This window comes from Narcine bancroftii, chromosome 1 (genome assembly GCF_036971445.1).
Source record: "Narcine bancroftii isolate sNarBan1 chromosome 1, sNarBan1.hap1, whole genome shotgun sequence".
NCBI classification, from domain to species: domain Eukaryota; kingdom Metazoa; phylum Chordata; class Chondrichthyes; order Torpediniformes; family Narcinidae; genus Narcine; species Narcine bancroftii.
The window spans coordinates 280684632-280710901 of record NC_091469.1 but is presented as its reverse complement, the minus strand read 5'-3'; the positions used below and the strand labels follow the sequence as shown (position 1 = coordinate 280710901).

Sequence of the window (26270 nt, the reverse complement as noted above, 5' to 3'; positions counted from 1 at the left end):
TCAATACTAATTCCAAAAAGAGCAAGGAAAGGATTTGGAGTCAAAGTAATGTTAAGAACTAAAGACTAGGTATGAAAAAAAACCTTCCCAAAAATTGGAAAGAGAAGGACAGATGATAAAATGTACCTTTTTCAGTTATACATTTGTCACATATAGAAGAGAGATTAGAATCAAATTTAGCTAATTGGACTTTGGGATAGTGGCCCCAGTATACTATCTTAAATTGTAATAATGAGTGTCCAGCACAAAGGGAGGATGAGGGCACTCACTTCAAAATGGAGTCTCATTTGGTATGAATATTTGCTAGTGAACTTTATTGGTGTAATGAGAGAATTTCATACATGACTTTAATCAAATAGCTGTCATGCACTATTTATAAAGTGATACAGGATCTCAAACAACTATTCAGTTAGCCCCCAGTAGATTGGTCAAACAACTGGTTGATATTTTAGAAATTAATGAGATAATTATCAATTGTGAGAGCACGTTTTTCCTCCGGAGTGACTGGCTGTGTTGCTGGTTCTACTGTCTTGATTTATAGCAATTTGCAAGCATTCTTCTGCATAACTCACTTGATATCAATTTTGTTATTGTTAGAATAATTTTGGAACACTTGGTTTTATCTATTTTTTCCCCATATCTTGAATGTATCTTGGATTACTAGTTAATATTGTATTTAATTTAGAGATACAGTAAAAGGCCTTCCCTGCATGAACCCATGCCATGCAAACACACCATTTAAACAGCAACTGACACAGAGATAACGTACAAACTCCTTACAGACAGCAGAGGATTTGAATCTGGGTCGCTGGCTGTTTAATAGCATTATAATAGCTGTCCATATAGTTTGATCATTTAGAAGTCTGCTTCAATGGTCATTACCCTTGCATTCCATCTTTATTACATGAAGTTCTGATTGATAAAATGTCTTGTAAATAGAATTTCTTTAATATCTACACTTGTCTAATGACTCTCAACTGTTGTGTTCAGGTATTGTATCGCATGCTTATATAATGAATTAGATTGCTTCTTGCCCTCCCATTTATCTACCTTGTTTTGAAAATCTTATTTTCAAAAAAAATAGAAAGCAAAATCAAAAAAGAAAAAAAATCTTACTTTAAAAAATATCTTGTGTTTTCTTATTATACTATTCATTTTAAATATATATGTTAGGGGATTGTTTTTAAATGATCCTTTTAGATTATCTAAAGAATAGAAGCACACTCTAACCCGCATATTAAAACAGAGACAATGCCAATCTCCTCTTTAACCTAGGATCAATCCTTAGATACAAGACATATATAACTAGTATCAATGAGTCAGACAAGGTGGAGTGGGTGATTAGAAGACAAAGACTATCAGTGCTGAAATCTGATCAGAAGGGAGGTGTGAAGATCAGAAGGGGTACAGAAGAGAGGGCGAATCAATTTTTGAAATTAAAAAATCTATGTTCAGCTCATTAATCTGTGGACTACCAGGTGCAACATGAGATGTTTTTCCTCCAGTTTACATTGGGCCTCACCAGGGTCGACACCAGAATGAATATTATAGGGGGGCTCATTCGGGGTGGAGGGGGTGCTAGCCGGGACCTACCTGTCAATGGGGAGGGGGTTGCTAGCCAGGACTCAAGACCTAATTCTTGACGAACATTAACAACATCTGCCCCGATGCTTGACACACGCTAGTGACGCAGCCAGGGGCAGGTGGAGAGTCACTAGTGTGTGTCAAGCTAGATGACAGTGAAGTGGGAGGGAGTTGGGGGGCAATGACCGTGACTGTTTGGGGGGTGGGGGGAGGAGACAGCACCTTGCTTGGGGTGGTGGGGAGCAATGCCTGTGGAAGATTCACCTCTTGGAGCTGACACTGGGCCTCACTCTGGCAGTTATGAATGACCAAGACAGACAGGCCGAAGTGACAATAGGAAGGGGATTTGAAAAGGCACACACCAGGAGTTTGGGCAAAGCACAGATACTTTGCATTATGGTGCTGGCCTGCATTTGTTCTTGAAGATGTAGAGGAGGCTACATTGAGGCTGTGGATGAGGTTAAAGCAGTCATTCTCAATGTTTTTTTATGTATGTGCCTCCACCCCCTCTCCCAAATGACTCTACTCAAAGTTTATGGGCCCTCTTTCCTGTGAAGCAGTCAAGTTTAATTGGTTTCTTCTGTTTTTCTCTCCTACTAGCTACATAAAACACATAAAAAATATTTTATGAATTCAGTCTGTTTACCCCCACCCACCCATCTCCACTTAAATGTGATATGGCCACCAGGGAGGCCGTTCGGTCCCCCGTTGTCCATTGCTGGGTTAAAGCAGCCATTCTCAACCTTTTATCGGCTATGAATCTAGAACTCTGCTCAATGTTCATGCGCCCCCTTCCATGTGAAGCAGTCAAGTTTTGGTTTCTTTCATACTTCTCTCCTACTGACTACATAAAAAAACATAGAAATATTTGTTGCATGGTGACGAGAAAACAAGGCTTTTAATTAAGTGACTGTGGCCCCCTGGGAGATCGTAGGGCCCCATTGAGAATGGCAGAGTTAAAGGATTGAAAGGAGTGAAACACAAAAGTCTGCAGAAGCTGATATTGCTGTGTAACAGATTGTTATATTTTATATTGTAAATAGATGTTTTAAAGGAGATAAATTGTGGGGTTTTTAGTTAGGTCACACAGATACAAACACTTCAAAATGGATCTCATTTAAAATGCTGGAGCTCTGATCAAGCTAGGCAGTCCAGTCTCCAAGTGCCTTGGCAAAATCTTTGAAGAATGCCTATAGAGACTTCACAAGTAGGTGTTAATTGGACATGCTATGGAGTAATGGATTATTGTTTTGGAAAGCAACAGATGAACGGACTCGAAGATTTAAGTCCGGTGCCACATTCTGTCTGATTGCACTTTGCTGTTCTAGGAAGGTCATGTGGTTTTGCAAGCAGAGAGAGAGAGAGAGTTCAGTTCTACAGTTCAGCAGCAGCAGCTGGAACTGGAACAGGACAAGCTGGCAGCTTGTGGAAAAACCCCATTTTGGAAGATGGGTTATGAGTTCTGACTTCAACCTATTCAAAGCCCTTGTGGTCTGTACAAGAGGAGATGGCTGGCTGTATAATGTTTCACTTGCAATAAGGGAAACAAAAAGGAACTCTGTGGTGACATGAAAGAAAGAGGTTATCATCTGGAAAACCCTGATGGGACAAGTTTCTTTGGCAAGACATTGAAGTGGCTGATTGGAAGAAACCAGTTTGTGTCCAATGAGCAACAAATCTCTCTCTGAAAATCGACAAGAACCTTCCTGAGTGGTGACCATTTCAAGCACCAAAGCCTGGTGAATTTCATAAATGTTAACTTCTGTGCACAGTATGAGAATTGCCTGATACCAGTGAACTTGGAGGAGTGAGAAGTGAGATTGGACTGTGAATCAAAGAACTTTTCTGAACTTGCACACACATTACATACACATGCGCTTAGAATTAGTTAGGTTCAGTTAAGTTAATAGTAATAAGTTAGAGTTTGATCCTGTTTTCATGTTTAAAGATCATTAAAAGCAACTTTTGTTTAAGTAACCATTTGTCTTGTGAATTTTTATTGCTGTTGGGTTTTGGGATCCTCTGGGCCCGTAACAGTAGTAAAAACACAACTGCTGGAGGAATTCAGCCAGTCTTACAGCATCAGTAGGAGGTAAAGATATATTACTAATGTTTCGGGGCTGAGCCTTTTAAGGTATAAGCAAAAGTCAGGCAAGCATCTTAACTAAAGACTAGAGATTAAGGAGGGAGGTTAAATGATATGCAGGTGAATCTTTGCCTGAGTAGGTCCCTGAAAGATGGTGAGGGAGGATGTTTAAAAGCAAATGTTACATTTCCTGTGGTTGCAGGGGAAAGTACAGGGTTACAGGGAGGTGGGTAGGGAAGGATGAGTGGACAAGAGAATCACAGTGACGAGGAAATTCTAGAATGATTGCAAAAGGAGACTGTTGAGAGATGGACTGAATGATAGGGATTGAATTGTCAAGACAAACTTGAAGTTCAAAAACTGTAAGGTCTATAATGGTAATATGCCAAAACAAAAATCATTTCTAGTAACAGTGCCTGAGAAACTATAGCCTCTGGACTCCTCGTATTCCACACTGCCCATACTCTATAATAGATTTTTGGTTCTTTATGTTTATTTAATTTACATAATCTTTTCCTTGTGGTATTAGGGTATAGGAGGAAAGGGATGGGCTGGGAGGTGGAATGGACTCTGAATATATCATTGTTGAGAAGATTGTACTGTTTTGGATTTGTGTGAGTCTTCGAAAATCAAAAACATGGGTGGGTGATCTTAATTATTTCAGTTTCTGCTTTCTTACTTTGTGGCTTTTGTTGCAGAGATGGTGCCAAGTGATGTCCAGATGGAACTCAAACACTTGTACGTAGCTGTAGCAGAGTTACTCAGGCACTTCTGGTCCTGCTTTCCTGTCAACACACCATTCCTTGAGGAGAAGGTGAGATAAAGTCAAAGCTGGCAGTGCCCCATTCATACATCATTTTGGATTTTAAATTTTAAGAACTATTTCATATAATTGGATCATGTTTCTGAAATGAGAACAAAGCTAATATCAATTTTTAAAAAAATTTAGACATACAGCATGGTAACAGGCCATTTCGGCCTACGAGCCTGTGCCGCCCAATTATACCCGATTGACCTACACCCTGGTAGGTTTTTGAACAGTGGGAGGAAACTGGAACCCCCAGAAAAAACCCACACAGACCGGGAGAATGTGCAAAGTCCTTACAGACAATGTGGGATTCAAATCCCGGTCCCAATCACTGGTGCTGTAAAGGCAGCACACTAACTGCTATGCCAGCCATCTTGTGTAGGATTTCTGGCATATTGACTAAATGTATATACTGTAAGTTAAGTTTTATTGTGACAAACCAAGATCATTCAAAGGAGGTCTTTATTTTTGAATTACACTTTCCATTCCTCATGGTTTTGTTTTCACTTTTATTTCACTTTTGCAGATAATGAATCCCTTCCATAGACTTATATGCACTCTTCTGTGTTGTGCATTCACTTTAAAATTTGTCTCAGTGAAGTTAAGACACGGCATAATCCATCTTTAACTTATCTCGTAGATCTAACTTTCTTCTTTGTAGAAACTGAACATTTCTAGCACCTTTATTGCAAGCAGTGGAAAGTTGGGTAACATTTGGGTGTACATCAAAAGGTCACTAAATAATGATCAACAGCATGTTCACTCATGGTGTCACCCATTTGCTGCTTATTTCTAGTTTTTTTTATGTCTTGCTTCTAAACCAAGATTGTATTAATGCTGCACTTATATGGATCAAATTTGAAACTTCAGCAAAATATTTGATATCTAGCAATAGAAGCATATGAAGTTCCATATTAAATATACTGAATTAAAATTAAAAGTTGAGGTTATCTTGGAAACTCCCGAGAAGTCTTCAGTAATACTTGATGGCGTTCCACTGGTTTATATTGTTATGTGGGATAATATTTTTTTGTTTGGTATGGCAGGTTGGGAAAATGATGAATAGCCTGGAGAGATTTCAATTGACAAAACTGAGGCCGTTTCGGGAAAAATTGCAGAAGCTATACATCAGTACAAATGTGAGTCTGAGCATTAACGTACAATAAGATGAGTGAATGGGGCATGGATGTTATTGTCAGACAGCTAATTTCAAGGGTATCTTGTTAAACTCTGTTTGGAATGGGTCATTGCTCAATATTAGGGTAATGTGGTTATTATTTCCCATTTAACAGTTTACACTTTATTCTCCATATGTGGCCTGAATGGAGCTTATTATGATTTATTACTATCTGAAGGGTTGTGAATGGAGGGTATTTGTAGAAATTTGAGCTTAGGACAGCACCATAAGCAACTATTACTCTGGTGTCCTGAAACATGTCCTAATTCATGCTAGGTATGACAGCAATTTTCTTCAATGTCCATTATGAATTATACAATAAAACCCTGTTATCTAGAATTCAAGTAACCAGCAAAAAAAAATTGGAAAATAAATATAAATAAAATATTAAATAGAAACTTAAAATTGTAAAAGTAAATGTTCTCTGAAGTAATACATAAATCCTAGGTGAAGATGGGAGCAAATATTCAGCCAGTGGAGTGTCTTGGTCGTGCTTGCTCAGAACAGCTGTTTGAATAAAGTTGAGTTTGATCTTTTAATTAAAGTTTCTCCTTATTCCTGCTTAGTAAGAGTCTTTATTCTTTATTAGTATATTTGTAAACTTGGGGGAGCGGGGAGTTGATTATTATGCTATTGTTAGTCTTTTGAGCATCTCTATGGAGGGGGAGGAACCTACAGATGCAGCGATGGTTAAATGTTTTCAAAGAATGTGACTAAAAATAAAGTAAAATTATTTAAGGTTTATATATTTCATGCAAATGAAGTTTGTTCTGTGTAAGTACAGTATAGTATTTTTGTCTTTTAAACTGTTTATTCTTAATGCAGGTGTATTAGTTAGGCATTGTAAGAGTGAGTTTCAAGTAACCAGGAAACTCACTTAACCGGCATCTACCAATCCCTGTAGATGCCAGATACCAGGAATTTTACTTTGAGTTGCTAATCTCATATGTTTTTAGTTGGGTTAGTCAACTACACGGCTCTTGATTTTGAGTTGCATGCAATCCAGAATGGATATAAACATCAAATTTCCTTTTCAAAACACTATTTCATGAACCAGCTGTATTTTTGCAATAGGCTGGTGGTTTCATGGTCGCTATTTCTTGTCGAGGTTTTTAACTCAAATAACTCGGTTAACTGAATTTAAAATTTACAGTTGCTATGTTGGGATTTTCATGTGATCATATCATTAGTCCAAGCTTCTCAATTATTTGATCAATAATTTTAGTACATTATCTCTTTTTGCTGCTAGATTTAGATTTTACTCCACTGATGTTGTCCAGCAATTGATTTGACTGGACAAGGAATATTTTGGAAATTAGTTTATTTACACAAATGGATTATCACTTATTATATTCAGAAGTGAGCACAATTCTAAATCCATGGCAATCTTAAATTTGACACGGGTGTCTACCAGGTGATCCAAGACAATTGAATACACTGGACAGCAACGATTTTGTTTCCTGAACACTTCTGGGTGCATTTTATAGATTTTGGGCTGCTGATCACGAAAATCACCATAACATTTTCCTATTACATACTGATTCTTAGCTATAACCTATTTTTGTGATTTCCTGTCATATTTTAAGTCTACTAGAATACTGCCCACAAAGCAAGCTGTTTTGGTCAGTCCAGGCATGGACTCAGTGCAGGTCCTATGCAAATATTGTCTTATCCTTGGGCATGCTAAGTCAGGAAAGATGCAGACAGACAATAAAAGCAGCTCAATCTTGACAAAAACAGAGCATCATACTACATCCAGATGATTGAAAACATGCTTCAAGCATAATGTAACATGTCACTGAAAATCCATTTTCTGCATTTGCACTTGCACTTCTTCCCTGCTGATCTTGGTGCTATCATTGAAGAACATGGTGAAAGATTTCACCAGGACATTGCAACCATGGAAAAGCGGTAACAGACCAACTGGAATCCATCAATGCTGGCTGATTATTGTTGGACACTGATATGAGAGGCAACAGGTGCTGAGTACAAAAGAAAATCAGCGACAAAACATTTTTAGGTCAGTTGAACTAACGCAATGTGTCAGCATCATTATGTGGTTAAACCTGCTAAATTCAATAAAAGTTCATTTAATGTTTCTCCAACTTTCTACGTGATAGAGCAAATCTGAAATTAGCTTTGTGTTCCTCTTGAAGTTGTCTATCATAATCCCCAATATTTATTTTCAGGAAACAAATCTTTGGAGGGGGGGAGGGGGGGGGGGAATAGTTTTCCAGTGATATCAATACTTGTCCTTTTCAACCAAGCTCATTCCTTTTCAATGTGACTTTAACTTTCAGAGCTGACCAAATATTTATGTTAAATGCAGCTTTGGTAGGAATGATTTATTTGTAAATTTTGAAAGGAGTGTAAATATACTTGTGTGCTTGAATTCATTGTTTATGTGACATTGAGTAAGATTTTTTTCCAGCTTACAAATGTAGGTTTGAAAGTGGAATTTATACATTATATGGATACTGTGTAGGTTTTTGATGGAGTTATTAATGAAGTGCCAATGTGTTATCAAGCTATCATAGCTTCCTCTGTACAGAGTGTCCCTCCAGATGGGGCTTTCCTGATCTTGATCAGAAAGTGATGTAAAACATCTCAAGGTACTGTGAGCATTATCACACAAGATCTGATAAGACAGAATATTCATTGATGACAAAAAAGCTAAGGAGCATCATCTAGGGAAGTAAAAAAAAAAAACCAGACATTTAAGAAGGGAATGGAAGAAGTTGGAAGTACTAATCCCATGCCTAAGGTTGGATAACTACATCTTTGGAAGGACATTGAGATGTTAAGAAATGATAAAGAGGTTTTCCATAGTGGTATCAAAGATGAAAGACCAAGTTGTGTTAAGAAACTCAGAGGGTCAAAGCAGAGAAGATTGAGGGGAAATTCAATAGTTAATCACATGAATGGTGAATAAGGAGAAACTGTTTCCAATGACAGGAAGCTGTGTAACCAGATAACATAGATACAAGATAATTTAATGTGGTTGAGGAAGGGATATGGGATCTGTTTAAAAGAAACTTTTTTAAAAAATGGGTTGACTTTGAATAATTGGCATTTCGAATATGTTTTTGTGTCAGCTGCTTGAAGCAGCAGTCTTCATTGAATATTTCAGATTGGAATGCTCTTGAATGATCCTAACTGTGTGATGCAGATGGTACACTTCACTTTAAGCTTCCATGTATTGTGAAGGTTGTTCATGTTCATTATTTTCTCTCTTTACAGTTTACTGGTCATTTAGAAGATATGTTACAGGTAGCCTTCAATAAGTATCATACCTGGCAATCAAAACGAATGCTGAAGAAGACGTGATACTGATTATTTCAAGATATTTGAGAATATGACCTATTGTTATCTGCAAAGTCCCAGCACAACTTGATACTTGTTCACTAAAACTGCTGCACTGAACAGGGAGCTGGGAGCCTTTCAATATTGCAGAGACTCATCGTAATTTACACAGAGTTGCACACTGGGAGAAAGAAATGCAATAAGGTGGACCACTCGGGGTGGCTCTCACCAACTGACCAAAACTGGAGGGAGCTACAGGACAAATTCTTGTGTAAGACAGCTTGGGAAGTCAGTGCTGCCTCTGTGCACACAAAAAAATCCTGTCAAACAATAACTGAATATATTTAGAAACAGTCTTTCTAGCCTAAACAGTTTTTTCATTTTTTTTTGTGTAAAGTTTTAAACCAGAATGGCACCATGTAAATGTGCAACTTTTTCAGAAGTGTAGCTCTATGTTTTTGGATCCTGTTTGTAACTGAGGGGAATGGAAGATGTGGATATTTTAAATAAAGAATAAATGTGAAATTAATTTGGCCCTTCTCAATATTTATCATAAATATTTTTAAAAGATTAAAACATCATCGAAACTACAATCACAAAGGTTTATATTCATGCTGCAATTAGTCAAGCTTAATACCTACAATAGTCTGCCCCATTTAATCTTGAAAACTTGTGCATGGGCTGCTAAATACATACTTGACCTTGAATTTGGATAATGCTTACCCAGAGTTGCATTCAAATATATATTTGTGCATCTTGTATCTAGAAATGCAAGTGCCTATGAATTCTGTAAAACATTTTTCCTCAATGAGATATTTCTGCAGTGAATCTATTCCAGTTAAATTGTTCTTTATGTATACACAAATTATTTTGTATTGCAAGGATTAACTAATTTCATTTCCATCTGTCAATCTCGTAAATATTTAATCATTGATTTAATGCAATATTTTGTTATATTAAGGAAAATGTTTGTTTTTATAGTGAATATCGTTATTGAAAAAAAAACCCCATTCTGAAGAAATGTTCTGGAGTTTAATTGCACATGTGAGGTCCAGTAACTGAATGCACCCCCTGCACTGAGGACATCACCCAGATTTTTCTCCTGCCCTGCAATGACTGGAACCCCCTTGGACAATGCTTGCGGTGGCCGGAGATCCCGAGAGGCGGGGCATCCTGGGGGAGGGGCCTGGTCAGGGAAGTTCACCACACATTAGGGGGCAAGGCTTAACCTTAACGGAGTTGCAGTCGCCGGCTGTCCTGGGGCCGTGGCAGGTAAGTGCAGGCGAATATCCGGGCTCGCTGTTCGGCCCGCGGAAAGGAGCCAGGTTCGCTGGGGGGTCGGTCAGACGGTGAACCCGCCGGTGGAGGCGCGGCCGCATGGTGGGCCGGAACTGAGCCCATTGCTCTACCCATCTCTTCCCCCCCCTCCCCCCCCCCCCCCCCCCCGCCATCAAAGGCCGCCCACGGCATGAATGCGGTTCCATCCTCCCGCCCCAGCAGCAGGAATGTCCGAGTCCCAGCAAAGCCGGGATAGACAGGCCGCCCCAAACATGACAGGCCGGCAGGTTGACAGCGAGACATGCTGGCCTCCGCACTCCCTGCCTGCAGCTGGTTGGCGGTGTTGACTCTTCTACCCACCTCTGGAGGATGGCTCGCCCTCATTCCCCGACATGCTAGGGCAGACTTCCTGCACCATACCCTTCCCTCCCCAGTCCAGCGCAAGGCCGCCTGTATTCTACTCCCACCTGCAGGGACGAGAGCAAAGTTCTCACTCCCCTCCATGTCTAATCAACAGTTGTGGTCCACTTTTAAACTAGCCGAATGGGAAAAGGTGCACTCAAGGCTGTGAAATATGTCTTCTGGAAATGCTATGAAGAGCTAAGATAAGTAGTTTGGGGAAAGGGAGAGAGATCCTGACTTTCTGTCATTTTGGACCACAATCTCTTCCTCAGAACTGCTTACAGGCAAGTGAGCAATGGATATCCCATGTTAAAATAGATCTCACACAGGCAACTGCCTAAAGCAAGTCTGATTATGGACTGTCAAATGAAAAGACTCCTCTGAAAGGTTATTGTCATTTTCACCCCACTGCATTGCTTGTGTGTGAATTATGATTTTCACTCTGTCAGTTTTCATTATATATCCAAGGTATTTTTTTCTTGCTGTCTGCCAGGTATTGCCCCAGATATTTTCAGTGATTAAAATACTCACACACTTTGCATTGGGTGTAAGGCTTGTGTAACTCAAGTGATGAATCGTTCAGTTTGCATGTTGTATTATTAAGTCTTTCAACACCTGTCTACATATTTAGTCTTCAGTAAATGCCCATCTGTAATCTGGTTCCCTGGACTGTTAAATGGTTATGCATTGTATCTTGGTGCATCTTCTGCCTGCAGTCACTAATTGCGATGCTGTGCTGGGTCTTCCGAACCATCCATATTGAGAATATACAGTATGTGTTGGACATCAAAACTTCACCTGTGGTATCTGGATACTATTTACATATAGACTGGCGATAACAAATTTGCTGTAGCCTATAATTTAGTTTCATTTAGTCGATTTGATTTGATTTACGCAAGGGCAGCCGCTAATGCCATGTATTAAATGGTGCAGTGAAACTGATAATTTGCTGTACAATCCTGATTTCGACTGCTTGTTCACCAGATAATGTTTGCTGCACTCTCTTGCAACTTATTGAGGACCTGTTACCCAAGCTTCATTTCCACTTGCTGAGGCCCCACTTTCTCTCCACTAGTCCCCTTGCTCCATGTGACTCACCAGGGATCTGTTTCCCACACTGCCTTGAGACTGATCAGTCCCATTTCCTGTGAATCTTTTAAATTTATTGGGTTCATTAGGGAATTTATACTAATACTATATAAAAATATGTCTTGCACTGTAATTGCACCACCCAAGTCCAGATTATCAGATACTCTTAACGTTTGTCACTTTTCTCATTACAAAGCTGTGATTGTACAAACTCTACCTAGAATGAAAAAGAAATGAATGTCACATTAACCTACGGCAAGAGCTAAGATTAGAAAATCCAAAAAGGCTCCGCACATCTACAATTACTGTCCTGGAACTGGAATCATGAGACCCTGGTTTCTCGAGGCTTAAGTCATATGCATGTGATGGAGAGCAAAAATACAAGTTGATCTATTTAATATGTCTTGCACTGTAATTGCACAACTATGCATCATGTTTCCTATTTTTTTCTTTTTTAAAATATTTTGAGTTAACATATAAACACACACAAAATTTTAAGAAAAACACATAACAAGTAATCTCATATACATATAAGTACAAAAAATTTTTTTTAAAAACTGATGGAACTACATTGACTGTTTCTTACTTAGTCCACATAAGAAACAAGTAAATGAATTAATCTATGATAACCATGTTAAGCCAAATAAAAAAATTATAAAACTTCCTTCCCCTTGCCTTAAACATATGTTCTTTTATATGTGACATTTTACTCTGGAAGGGGGAGAAAGATTCTGTCTACTCTATCAATGCCTCATAATTTTATAAATATCAGGTCTCCCCTCAGCCTCTGATACTCCAGAGAACATAATCCCTGTTTGTTCAATCTCTCCTCATAACTTACCTGTATACCCTCTAATCGAGACAGCAACCTTGTGTCTTTTCTGTACTCTCTTAAATTTGCAGATCCTTTCTGTAATTGTGCAACCAAAATTGCACACAATGTTCCAAGTGCACCCTGTCCAAAGTTTTATGTAGCTGCAGCACGACTTCCTTACTTATGTTTAACATTCCATCCAATAAAGGCAAGGATATCTACTTCTTCTGTACCACCCTATCTACAGGCTTGGCCTCTTTCAAAAGATCTGAAACTCCTTACATCAAAGCTTTTAAGAGGGCTCCCATTAACTCCTATTTCACTTATATATGACCTCCCAAAGTGCAACACTCACACTTTTTGTGTGAATTAAACTTCATCTGCTGTTTCTTTTGTATTATTTGATTGCTCTCTTCACTGTCCATAACTCTACCAATCTTAAGTGTCAACTGTACTTCTGTTAAATTTGAAGTGACTTGGCGACCTTTTGTAAATTATTTCCACATGACTAAGTATAATTATTTTCCCATCCAGAGTATATTTCTTTTCCCTTTGTTGGTGAAGATTAGACAAATTTTTTATTAATAAATTCTCAGGATGGGGTGTCCAGTCTTTTTATTTTTTTTAAGATTAGGTGGGGTTTTATATAACAAAGAAAATTTTCTTTTTGAAGATTTCAGTTTGAAGAGATGAGAACATATTCATTAATTGTGGTGTGATGCAGTTATGTTATATGATGTCATATAGTGATATTTTTCCCCTTTTTGATTATATACTCCGATTCTCATATTATTTACCGTTAATATGATTAATAAAAAGATTGAAAAAGAAAGAAAAGTATTAACTGTAAACTTTGATCCAAGTTGTTTATATATAGCATAAAGAACAGAAGTCATAACACTGATCCCTGCAGAACACCACTGGTCCCAGGTCTCTAGTTAGAATAACAGCTTTCTGCCATTACACTTTATATTTCAAAAGCCATCTGATTTTGAATCCAAGCTATCAATTCACCATAGATCCCATGTATCTTTACCTTCTGGATCAGAGTACCATGAAGGATTTAGTCAATATGAAGACAGATCAAGAAAGGGGAGAATGTTGCTAGCAATGGATCAAGTGAATTTGATGTCGGGATGAAAGTTGGCAGCAAAGTGGATAACATCTTGGGTGCATGAGACAGCACTAATGTAGTGGTCATTGAAGCAGAGGAAGAGTTTAGGGGCATTGCCTGTGTAGGCTTGTAGCATGGATTGCTCCACATTGCCAACAAAAAGGCAGGCCCTATGTTTGTTGGTTTGTGTTTCTCCCCTGCTCTTGTTTTTTCCCCTCTTCCCAGCCTTTTAATTCAGGCACCTCCCTGCTTTTTACTCGTTCCTTGAAGAAGGGGACAGGCCATCTATATTGGTTATATATCTACCTCCTATGGACGCTGCAAGACCTGCTGAGTTCCTCCAGCATTTCCATGTTCTTATATTCAGGCTGAGTTTGACTTTTCTTTTAGCTGATTCTGCAATTGGATTCTGCAGGGTTTCTCTTGCAACTGTTTAAGATTGTTTTAAAATTTTATTAATGATCTATTTCATTGGAAAGAAAATAATTTGGGAAACTCTGAAGTTGGCAGCTAATTCTGTTACATTTTTGAATTACAACCAGATTTGATTTTAAAAAGTAAAACACAAAAGTCTCCAGGCATCGTGCTTGAAATAAAAACACACTGCTGGAGAAACCAGTCAAACAGTGTACCTTGTATAACAAAGATAAAGATGCTTAACCAACGTTCAGGCTTGAGCCCTTCATTAAGGTAGGATGAAGTATCTTGGACAAGATGAAGATGATTTTTCTTTGATCCATCTGGTTGGATACATCATGTATTATTGAGCCTGAGATTGGAAAAGGAGCAAAAATGTTTTTAAATATCTGAACAAATGTAAATAATGCTGGATGAGTAGACTCATTGCATATTTGTTTTATCTGTTTTCTACAGCATGAGTGCAACATATCTATAATGAAGACTGTAAGCGTGATTACAGAAGTTTCTATCAGTTTTCTTAGAGCTGCTGTGAATATTCTACAATGTCATTACCAGTGCTCCCAGAATCATGTAGTCATATTTTAGCTGAACTGGACTCTCTGGATCCTCTGTTATCATCTCTCAGACTAGATTCAAACAGGCTGAAGGTGAGAGAAAGACACTTCCAATACTTGCTCTAATTAAAGGAGTAGATGCATTATATTAATAAGAGGGAGGTTCGTGGGTGTACTGATCTAAGGAGAAACTTTCTTGAAGTCTTCAGATGGTTGGGTAACACAGTGATGTCATTCAAGGTCTTTACATAAAGTAGAAATTAAAGAGCTTTTTGAAATAAACATTATGCTGTTTATTTTACAGGTGTGATTATTGAGGAGCAGGCCATCTGGCCCATCAAGCTTGCTCCGCCATTCAGTAAAATCATGGCTGATCTGGACATATTCAGCTCCTTTGACTTTTCCCCTTAATTCCCCCACTGTATAACAATACATCTGTGTCTGAAATAATGGGGTAACCTTTACTGCTTCTGTTGGCAGAGAATTCTATAGATTCACTACTCTGGAAAATACAGTTCCCCTTCATTTCTGCCTTAAATCTACTCCCTCCCTCCCCCGCCCCCCCAAACAAATCTTAAGGCTATGTCCCCATGTTCCATTCAACTACGATGTAAATGATCCTCTGGAACTCCCAAAACCATTTCCTGATCTGAGATGAATAGCCTACAATGACCACAGCCACATTCTTTTGTAAGAGTTGTGAATCCACTCGATTACTTTGTACTTAAGTTTTGCATTGCTTTTGAATGCCACACTTTCTGCTGGTTATTGTTGGCAATCACTCTTCCCTGACATCTAGAATTAAGGTCCAATCCCTATTTGGTGCAAAACTGTGAGTGGGTCTGAAGTTGAATCATCCTGTCAGGATCAAAATTGAGTATTGGTGAGAATGTTATCGGTGACCAACTGCCACAACAATATTGATGACTACACCTTGTTTCATTTAGATGACTGAGTGTAGGAAGACTGGAGAGTAATTAGTCTGCTAGATTTGGCCTTTGTTTTGTGGGTAGGACGCAACTGAGTAATTTTACATGGTATCAGGTAGGTGCCAGTATCTTAACTGTACTGGAACATTTTGGGCAGATTGAGTACAATTTTGGAATGGTGTTTAGTCTCACAATGTTTTGTATCCAGTTTGATGAGCCATCACTTGGAATTATAGGAATTGGCAAATAACTTGCTTCTGTGATAGTGTGGGTCCCTGGAAGAAGAAGAAATTGACCCACTCAGCATTTTTGGAAGATTGTGGTTGCAAAAGTTTCAGCCTTGTCCATAGCTCTCATTCTGAACTGTGGCATCACTTTTCACACCGCCGTGTACATGTGAGTTAATCCTCCAAATTGGAGGGTTAAATCACGGGAATCATGTGGTGTGAAAAGAAATAACTGGGCAGGGTGAGTCAATTTCAAATGGGTTCTCACTCTGTTCGGAGCAGAGTTGAGAGCCCAACCGAGTTAACTCACCAATCGCCATCTGGCAATGTGAAATGACAACCAGTCCTACCAGGTACAATTAATGATGTTAGTGCCTGTGTGCTTCTGTCAGTCTGGCAGGTAAATTTCATAGTGGAATGACAGCCCCCCGCTTCACTGCCAGGTCCCCGCTGGCTGAGCCTCGCTCTGACAGCCACCCGCCCTGCGGCCCGAGCCCCGCCCTGCGGCCCGAGCCCCGCCCTGCGGCCCGAGCCCCGCCCTGCGGCCCGAGCCCCGCCCTGCGGCCCGAGCCCCGCCCTGCGGCCCGAGCCCCGCCCTGCGGCCCGAGCCCCGCCCTGCGGCCCGAGCCCCGCCCTGACAACCCCTTTCCCCTTTGCCTGAGCCCCACTCTGACAACCACGCTCTGAGACTTACCACTACCTGAGACTTATCCCACTATCCAAGCACAAACTGAGCTCTCCTCTATGGTTTAAGTCCCTTGAAAGCAACCACCACTTCCTCTTCGAATAACAGTTGTGTTATCCAAGGGAGAAGCATGAGGGAGCAGACAGTGGGTGGCATGAGGGAGTAGGGCAGGGGAGTTGGTGGCGTGAAGGAGCAGGCAGCGTGGGGAGTGGGCCCGATGTGAGGGGAGCGTGACGGGGTAGCAGATCTGGCTTAAGGAGCTGTTCTGCCGAGGTGCTGTGTGCGTTCCTAGGCACTAGCGACATGGCGGCGGTGGTGTCCTGCTTGCAGGAAGCGGGGGGCTGGTCTGCTGTGATGGACCCCGAGCACCACCACGAAGGGATGCCAGAGCCCACCTGACCCCACCTGATATCCGGCCTTCTACCCCATTTGGCCACCAGCTCTGAGCAGCCGATGCTGGCTACTCATTCACTCACTTGCCACTGATGAGCTGGCCCAGGGTGAACTATTGATCAATATTTAGAAAGCTTTTCATTGAAAAATGACACAAAAGGTATTTTCTGTTAAGGGTACAGTTGGCGTTAACATTTCAACAATGAACATTTGACAAATTAATCTGATTATGATTTTGTGTTTTTTTTAAACTTTATTTATTCATTCAAATTACAGATAATAAGTAACATATATAACAATAAACAAAGCATGAACGTTATATTTTATATATATAAAAAAAGAAACCCCCCCCCCACCTTCAGCCAACTCTTCTAAGGAGAGCCATAAAGAAGAGAGAAAAAAAAATAAAGAAAAGTAAAGCATACATATTAAAATCTAGTCACTATAAATCAAAATGTAAATATTCTGAATATAACAACCACCGATGTAATTTTTTCCATTAAACAATATTTCATCTTATTATGCCATCTATTAATATCAATCATATTCATATCTTTCCACGTACTAGCAATACATTTTTTTGCTACAGATAGTGCTAAATACACAAAAGCAAATTGAAGTTTATCTAGTCCCAAACCGCATGAAAAAAAATTCCAACAACGTTACCACATCTAAAACACAAATCTGATTCCTAAAGACCATATTTTTTCAATTTTTCAGGTGTTAAATATAGTTGATGTAAAAAATTATAATTAATCATCGCATAACGTGCATTTATCAGTCTAGTTACACTATCATAACAAATATCTGACCAATCATCCTCGGAAAAAATAAAACCAATATCGACTTCCCATTTACCTTTAGATTTATCCCAACCCTTTTTATCCATACCATCCTGTAATATTTGATACATAACTAAAATATAACCCTTCTCTGGTACCCTCATAAGAAGTCTCAAATTTAATCATTTCAGGTAAAATCATATCTCTACCGAACACATGTTTAACCAAAGATCGAACTTGATAAAAATACGCTTACGCTTAATCGGACTGTTTAAACCCCGAACATTGAAAGTAGCAAACTTCAACTTTGACATATCCACTAATATTACTAAAAACTAATAATATCAATATATAAAGACTCAGAACAACGTAAATAGGCCCTCCAATAGGAGAAAAAGAAACCACAAATTAAAGTCTAAATAAAATGAAAATTAAAAAAAAAGATAAAAGGAAAAAGAACCCCCCCCCAAAAAAAAACTACCAAAAGATAGTAATCCCTAAACAAAACTTGGGTGTGGCTGATGACTCGTAGAACATAGAGCAAATCTCTCCCTCCCCAGCCAAACAAAGAATAGCAACAAGATATCATAATGACATAAAAAGAAAGTAAAAATAAAAAAGTTCTATTCATCCAAGAGATTCCAGATTCGGTGGCCCCATTTCAAGGGAACGGACTCTTTCCATTCCCATTTCTCACATTTCTGTCATTTCTTCCATTTCCAGAACAACCAGATTTTTCTTTAGGAGACAATGGTGGGCTACATCTTTGTCCTCTTACATCTGGCAATGAATCAGCAGAACTCATTGCTTTATGCTCATTCTCAAAAAACTGAGATTGAAAGTCTCCATAAAACACCTTCAACACTGCCGGATAGCGAAAAGTAGACCTATAACCTTTACGCCACAAAACTTCTTTAACTGGATTAAATCAACGCCGACGCTGAATAACCTCTTGACTCAAATCAGGATAGAAAAAAACTCTACTATTCTGAATCATTAACGGGGCTTGTCGTTGTCTCGCTTTTTGCACTGCTAGACGAAGTATCGTTTCTCTGTCTAAGTAATTCAAACATTGAATTATCACGGGTCTCGGTGGTTGACCAGACAGAGGTCTTCTTCTTAAGGCTCTATGAGCTCTTTCCAATACCAGACCTCCAGAGAAAAATTCCTGCCCCAGTATTTGTGGAATCCATTCGGTAAAAAAACAAAGAGGATCTTGTTCTTCCATACCTTCTGGCAAACTAACAATCTTCACATTATTCCTTCTACTTTGATTCTCTAAATAATCTACTTTCCTCTCTAACTCCCTCTCACGTTCTCGCAATTCTTTAACGGATTCTTCCACCTCCAACACTTTTTCTGTATTAGAAGCCACTTGTTGTTGACATTTCAAAAAAGCAGCCTGAAATTTTAAAAAATCCTCACAAGATGCTTCCACACGTATTTTAACTGTATCCAGTTCCAAACTGAGCCTTTGAGACATTTCATTCAGCATAGGCTGAATGATAAGGCTTAGCTGTTTACATTGTAATTCAGAAAAGCTCAGCCCTGCTTTCTCTTGCGTAGTGGCAGAACCAGGTAACTGCAGCTCCTGCTGCATGTCAACAACAGGCAGTTTAACAGTTTTACTACGGGTCTTGACTCCCAGCGACGCCACCCCGACTTCCTCAGGGGGCCGATGCTGTTCTCCCTCCGCAACCCGTTGTTGCTTCAAAAACTCACAAAAAAGATCAAAATATTCAGATTGGAGTATTTCCTGGGGCATTTCAAGCAATGGAATCGTCTTCTTGCGTGCCCCCTCCGTTAAAGTCGGCAGGCTGCCAGGATCGGGATTCACATCGGGGGCACACGCATCTTCCTTCTGAGAATGGGTAATTCCAGCGATGTCCTTCTCCTGGTGAGTAATAGTCATTTTTTCAGCTCCCACAGGCAATCTTTGTGGTTTAGGTTTGAAAGAAAGTAAACCTGAAGTTATAGCAGGCTGTTTAGGCCCTAAATATTCAACACTCCGAAAATGTAGTTTCTTCTGTACTTGAGGTTTAATCTTTTTACCATTAATGGCCATAACAATTCCTTGATACTTTAAACAAAGTTTTAAAAAATTTAAACCTGAAAACAAAGAGTTAAAAACGGGTTCTTAAAAGTCTGGCCAGAGAGGTCGAGATTACATGCTCTACGCCATCTTGCCACGCCCCCCCCCCCCCCCCCCTATAATTTTGTGTTTATGAAGATCATAATATCCAAAGCTCTGACAGCTGTGAAATGTCACTGTGCACTCAGCTCGGCTGTCAGAGCGCTGTACATAATATATCACTCACGAAGTCACCGCTGGGGGTGGGACCCCCCCTTAAAATCCCGAGTAGCAGAATTACCTGCAAATAATGGTGCAATGTGAAATGTTGCTGGGTTCAGCTTGCCCTGAAATTTTTCCCATTCCTTAGGCGGGTCGGCAGTGAGAAAAGGGGTGCTGAAATAAGGATGTTTGCAGAACCACTTCCTTTTATTTGCTGTTTTAATTGTCCAACACCATTCATGACTGGATGTGATATGGGATCTATCTATTACAGTTTGCTTTTGCTGTTAAGCACTCATGATTGTTGCCAGGTTAGCATAATAGCAACCTTGCAAGGTTAGCACATATTTTAGGTACACTTGGTATCTTGGGTAAACTCTTGTGTGCACCTAATTGAACCCATGGCTTGACAGTAATAGAGTGAGTGATATGCTAGGCTAAGAAGTTTCACATTGCAGTGGAACATAATGCTGTTGCTACTGATGACCCTTGTTTTCTCATATATACCCAATTTTGAATTGCTAAATCTGTTCTCAGTTTATTCTACACTAAAACCTCTGGTATCCGGCTTCTAGGGAGATTGGTAGATGCTGATTAAGTCTATTTTCTGGTCGCTTGGGACTTACTCTTTCAATGCCTAACTAATATACCTGCATTAAGAATAAACAGTTTAAAAGACAAAAATGCAATACTCTTCTTACATTGATCAAACTTCACTTCCATGAATATATAAACCTTAAAAAATGTATTTGTAGTCACATTCTTTGAAAACATTTAACTATTCCTACATCTGCAGTTTCCTCCCCCTCCATGGAGCCACCCGAAAGACGAACAATAACATTACAGATAATGAACCCCGCCCCTCTCCTCCAAGTTTCCAGATAAAGTCTCTGACCAGGGCTTTACTAAGCAGGGATAAAGAGACACTTTAAGAGAGTTACCCCAACAGCGAGCAGCATCAACCAGCTCTTCATCCTGAGTGACGCCATTTGTATTTCACTCAACTTTATTCAAACAGCTACTATGAATAAAGCATGACCAAGGCACTTCGCAGCTGAATGTTTGCTCTCATCTTCACCAAAGGCTTATGTGTTACTTCAGAAAACATTTACTTTTACAATTTTAAACTTGTGTATTTTTTTACCTGTTATTCTTATTTATTTAAAGTTTAAAATTTATTTTCCTCTAATTTTTTTTGCTAATTGCTTGAGGCTGCGGATTGCTTGAATTCTAGATACCAGGATTTTTACTGTATTTAGTAGATTATAGGTAGTTTTGCACAATACTCATTGAAGATAGCATTGGAGTGAAGGTAGAACTTGGCCAGCACAAGATGTATATGGTGATGATTCCTACCAATTCTCTGAAGGTCATCAGATACATCATTTATATAGATATAGATTGGTGAAGGTGAGTTTAGAAAGATTTATCGCTTAGGGCCTGTCTCTTTGGACTTGGCTTGATCATTGATGGAACTGCTGACCCATTCTTGGTGAGTCCCCAAACCAGAGTGTATTTTCTGCTCCTGCTTCTCTGTACCTCTGCCATGTGTTATTGAACATGGAGGAATGCTAAGGGAACTTGGTATTTAAGTGAAGGTTTCCTTGTCTATGTTTAACGTAATGCTATAAACTTAATTGGATTTGGAATTAATATTTACAACTCCAAAGCAAATTACCAGAAGACAAAAGAGATAATTGTGGATTTTAGATGGGTGGGAAGCCACAGGCATGTCCTGATTTACATCAATGGAGTGGTGGTGGAGCAGTTACAGAGCTTCATATTCCTGGGTAGGCAGGGGGGGGGGGGAGGGGTCCATATCTCTGATGATCTCATTTGGTCTTTGAATTCATCAATGTTTAAAAGACATAATACTTGGAATTGTGCCTCAAAAAGGCACAACGATTTTTTGAAATGGATGAGGAAGTTACACTGCTGCCCTTGAATACTGTTGAATTTCTATAGATGTACTATTGAGAGTGTGCTGACTTACCGTATTTCGTTATGGTTTGGGAATTGTTCTGCTCAAGATAGGAAGACACTCCAGCAGGTAGTGAAAACTTCCCAATGGATTGCTGGAATGCAATTGCCTTCCATTGAATCTGTAGGGGACGATGTTTGGGCAGGATGAGGAATATCATTAAAGATGCAACACATACCTTAATCATGAACTATTTACTCTCCTACCACCAGGCAGACGCTATAGGAGCGTTCACTCGAGAACTACCAGATTTAAAAAGCTTTTTTCATGAAGCCGTGATGTTGTTAAATACCAATTCATGATGTTGAGCGGTGCTGCACCTATCTTTCAGAATCAGTAATTTTTTTTTAACAATTCATTTTAGAATAATGTGGTTTTAATTGTACATGGTTTATTGTGGTTTTTGTGGGTTTTTTTATTGTATGTGTTTACTGTAATGTATGTAACTCTATTTTACATTCCGTTTGAGGCTGATTATGCTTCATTGGCTGGTATACTAGCATAATGACAATAAATTGAATCATATATAACATAACAATTTACAGCACGGAAACAGGCCATTAGGCCCTTCTAGTCCGCACCGAACCAAACACCCCTCTCTAGTCCCACCTCCCTGCACAATGCCCATAACCCTCCATCTTCTTCTCATCCATATACCTGTCCAACCTTTTCTTAAATAGTACAATTGACTCCGCCGCCACTATTTCTCCCGGAAGCTCATTCCACACGTCTACCACTCTCTGAGTAAAGAAGTTCCCCCTCATGTTACCTCTAAACCTCTGCCCTTTAATTCTTAACTCATGTCCTCTTGTTTTAATCTTTCCTCCTTGTAACGGAAATAGTCTATCCACATCCACTCTGTCTATCCCTTTCATAATCTTAAATACTTCTATCAAATCCCCTCTCAACCTTCTACGCTCCAAAGAATAAAGACCTAATCTGTCCAATCTCTCCCTATACTCTAGATGCTTAAACCCAGGTAACATTCTGGTAAACCTTCTCTGCACTCTCTCCACTCTGTTTATATCCTTCCTATAATTAGGCGACCAGAACTGCACACAGAACTCCAAATTAGGCCGCACCAACGTCTTATACAGTCTCAACATCACCTCCCAACTCCTATATTCCATGCAATGATTGATAAAGGCCAGCATACTAAAAGCCTTCTTCACCACCCTATTCACGTGAGTTTCTACCTTCATGTCACATGTGGGATCATATAATTTTCATGAAAGAAATATCATTTGATCCATCTCATTGATGCTTATTGAAAATGAGTTAGCCTGACTAATCCCAACTTTCAGGATCAGGTCCTTGGCTTTGCAGGCCATGGCTGCTCAAGATCACATTAGATATTATTTCAGTGTGATAATGGCGCTTCTACCATCCATTCAGGCAGTGAGCTGCAGACCCCTTTGGTCATATGGGTGAAAAACTGTTAATTCTGCCATCAATTACTATCACAACTTTTATGTATTTTGGTCCCTCTGGTCAGATAATTCCCATTTAATACATCAAGGCCCCTCATAATATTATATACTGCAATTAAGTCTCCCCTCGCTCTCCTCAATTCTAAAGAATGGCAGAGAAGACTCAATGGGCCAAATGGCCTAATTCTGCTCCCATGCCTTATGGAACTATGAAAAATGGTGGTGTTGGAGTTTTAGAATCAGATTCTGGAATCAGAATTTGTCATGAACAAGTCATGAAATTTAGTGTTTTGTGGCAGCATCCTAGTGCAAACGTACATATTGTAGCCATCTTATAACCATATTTACTATAAATAAAAAAATAATAATAGTGGATTCAAGAATCTGATAGCAGTGGGAAAGGAGCTATCCTTGTGCTTGCCTTTAGGCTCCTGTACCTTTTTCCCTATGGTAGCAGACTGAAGAGGGCCTGGATGGTGGTGGTGGTGGCCTTTGAGGATAGAGGCTGCTTTTTTAAGACACCGTCTCATCTTGATGTCATCGATAGAGTGAAGTCTGGTGCCTGTGATGTCGCAGGCCAAGTTAACAACTCTCTGGAGTTGATTCTTGTCCTGAGAGTTGGCGGATACCAGGCAGTGATGTAACCAGACTGTTTGTCAAGTTTGTCAGCACTCTTGGAATTATACCTAAAAAAAAATCAAAACTTCAAAGGTATAGAGTATAAATATGGAATCAGCCAGGAATTAATTAATACTTTTCATGGGTGATGTAATTTTGGGGAATGAGCTCAAAACTACATGATAGGGTTGGCTTGTCGCAAGAATGGATTGGGGGTAGTGAATTGGACTGAATAATTCACTATAATGGTGAGCAGATGAATTAGAGAGAATAATTAAATTGTGGCCAAGGAAGTATTAAGCCGTTCATTTAAAAGCTTCTTCCTTTTCTTAGTGTACCTGTTTGTCAGTATCACGGAAATGGCTGGCACTGGGCACCTCAGCTGGTGGACTTCATCTCATTTACAAAGAAGGTTGGAAGCAGAGAATTATGTTAACTCATAAGGTGAGTTTAAAAAAGAGAGTAATGGACAATGTGGAGGGTGAAGCTGAGGGCTGATTTTTTTGTGAATGCTATGTGTTCTATATTTTCTATCTGACAAATATAAATGAAATGTTTGTATAATCTTGTGAAATTCATTGCAAAAGTTTAATGATAGTAGATTTGCATCTGTAGTATAGGAGTATTTACATTTTCATTTCTACCTGACAGTATCTTTATTTAAAGCAGCTCATGAGTGAAACATCTGCTACCAGCTCTTGCAATGCTGCAGGTTTCTGCCTTCCTCCACCTCCTTAAGTGCCTCAAGCAGCATTGCAGTCAACCATAAAAACACAATATAAGCAGAAAAATAAGTGGGGCCTAGAGGTGCTGTGCATCAGGTTGTGAATTTCTAATATTTTGTTGTCCTTCAGGAAGGAGCTCTCACCCATGTTGCTTGCTGTCAGCATGATGAGGACTATGTTGCTGTATCAACTAGGTGAGTGTGCTCTATTAGTAAGCTTTCATTTTTGGATTATTCCTGTAGTCTACAGGAGCCTTTTCATGCTTTTCTGTGAGATATTGCAATGGATAACATTATTTTACCTTGTTTTCTTTAATCTTTATCCTTCCTTATATTTTTACTTTCACATTTGAAAGCCGAGTTGTTCATATTGAATGCAAGGTTTTTCAGTTATCTGGTTAACCAGTTAAAATCTATAGTATTCTCTGGTAGCATTTTTTTTTAGATTATTTTTATTACGAGTTCAGGCATGTACCTTCACTGATTGCTTGGTATGCTCAGAAACCTTGGAGTAGTTATTCTCAAGGCTGCCACTGACAACTATTAGGTATATCATAGAATTGGAATAAACCAGTACTAATTATAGACAATAGACAACAGGAGCTGGAGTAGGCCCTTCGGCCCGTCGAGCCAGCACCGCCATTTTACAGATCATGGCTGATCACTACCATCAGTACCCCTTTCCAGCCTTATCCCCATAACCCTTAACAATATATTGAAACAATATATTCTTTTCCTGTTAAATTTGAAGCTGACACTAGAGATTCACTTTCCTGCACAACATTGTGGTTTCAAAAGTCAACTGTTTAAAAAAAAATCTGTTTTGATCGGGGTGTTTTACTGTGAGAAATAATTAATGAATACCTTGAAAACAGTGATTAAGACATGGTTTAATGTTTGGCTACTGATTCAGAGGGAATTGCCAATCAAAAGCACGTTGGAACAAATCGCACAGTTTATTTTATTTGGAATTTAAGCTGGTTAAGTAAGCAGAATGTAAACGTGTCTGATCAAAGAATATTACTACATAGTTTCCTGAAAGTGCATAGACAAGAGGGTCTGTGGCACACTGGCCTTTATTGAACTGCCATTGAGTACAAGAGTTGGGACGTCATGTTACAGCTGTACAAGATGTCAGTGAGACTGCACCTGGAATATCTTGTGGACAAGAATGCTGTCAGAATATGAGAGCTAGGATTTGTAGATGATTTGAAAATAATGCACTGTTCTTCAAGCTTGCATTGGGCCTCATTGACACAGTCAGGAGGCCACAGATAATTTGAACTGGCAATGGATGGAGAATTAATGTGGCAGACAACAAGAAGCCCAGGGTCATTGCTGCATACTGAATGATGGTAGGAAGAGACTTAGCAAAGAATAAGCATTTTCATCTTCCATCTGGAATGTTGCAGCCTTTGGGACGTAGTGAATATGGCTTTCTTTGTGACATAACTGGCAAGTTTAGTTGAAAATTTAAAAAAAATACGGCGATGTTGTTGTGATGTAAGCATTGCCCCTAGTGCGGACACAAGAGAGCAGGGAGCAAAGATATAGAGCTGCTCCACAGGGCCCAACATCC

The 26270-nt window shown here is 39.3% G+C and overlaps 3 protein-coding genes across 8 annotated transcripts in view; 2 read left to right on the top strand and 1 right to left on the bottom strand.

The window, feature by feature from the left end:
- The window catches only part of gtf2h1 (general transcription factor IIH, polypeptide 1), a 58515-nt gene extending 49028 nt beyond the window's left edge, over positions 1-9487 (top strand). For 2 of the 3 annotated variants that reach the window (XR_011345722.1, XR_011345726.1), the window contains exons 14-17: positions 4369-4484; positions 5525-5617; positions 7521-7675; positions 8896-8982. Coding sequence is in view for 1 of the 3 variants with exons in the window: in XM_069901316.1 (XP_069757417.1) it covers positions 4369-4484; positions 5525-5617; positions 8896-8982 (296 nt within the window). In the remaining 2 variants the exon portion in view is untranslated. Of the gene's footprint in view, positions 1-4368; positions 4485-5524; positions 5618-7520; positions 7676-8895 lie in introns of all 3 variants that reach the window. The other variant, XM_069901316.1, reaches the window with a different exon arrangement.
- LOC138744767 (L-lactate dehydrogenase A chain) overlaps positions 1-12636 on the bottom strand; it is a 77367-nt gene extending 64731 nt beyond the window's left edge. Inside the window, exon 1 of the mRNA XM_069901430.1 lies at positions 12569-12636. The gene's annotated coding sequence lies outside the window, so the exon portion shown is untranslated. The remainder of the gene's footprint in view (positions 1-12568) is intronic.
- The window catches only part of hps5 (HPS5 biogenesis of lysosomal organelles complex 2 subunit 2), a 68129-nt gene continuing 51999 nt past the window's right edge, over positions 10141-26270 (top strand). For 2 of the 4 annotated variants that reach the window (XM_069901282.1, XM_069901275.1), the window contains exons 1-4: positions 10141-10230; positions 14529-14722; positions 24301-24411; positions 24822-24886. In XM_069901282.1, the coding sequence (XP_069757383.1) occupies positions 14618-14722; positions 24301-24411; positions 24822-24886 (281 nt within the window). In that variant the 5' untranslated portion in view covers positions 10141-10230; positions 14529-14617. Of the gene's footprint in view, positions 10231-14528; positions 14723-19218; positions 19543-24300; positions 24412-24821; positions 24887-26270 lie in introns of those variants that run through there. The other 2 variants (XM_069901297.1, XM_069901290.1) reach the window with 2 other exon arrangements.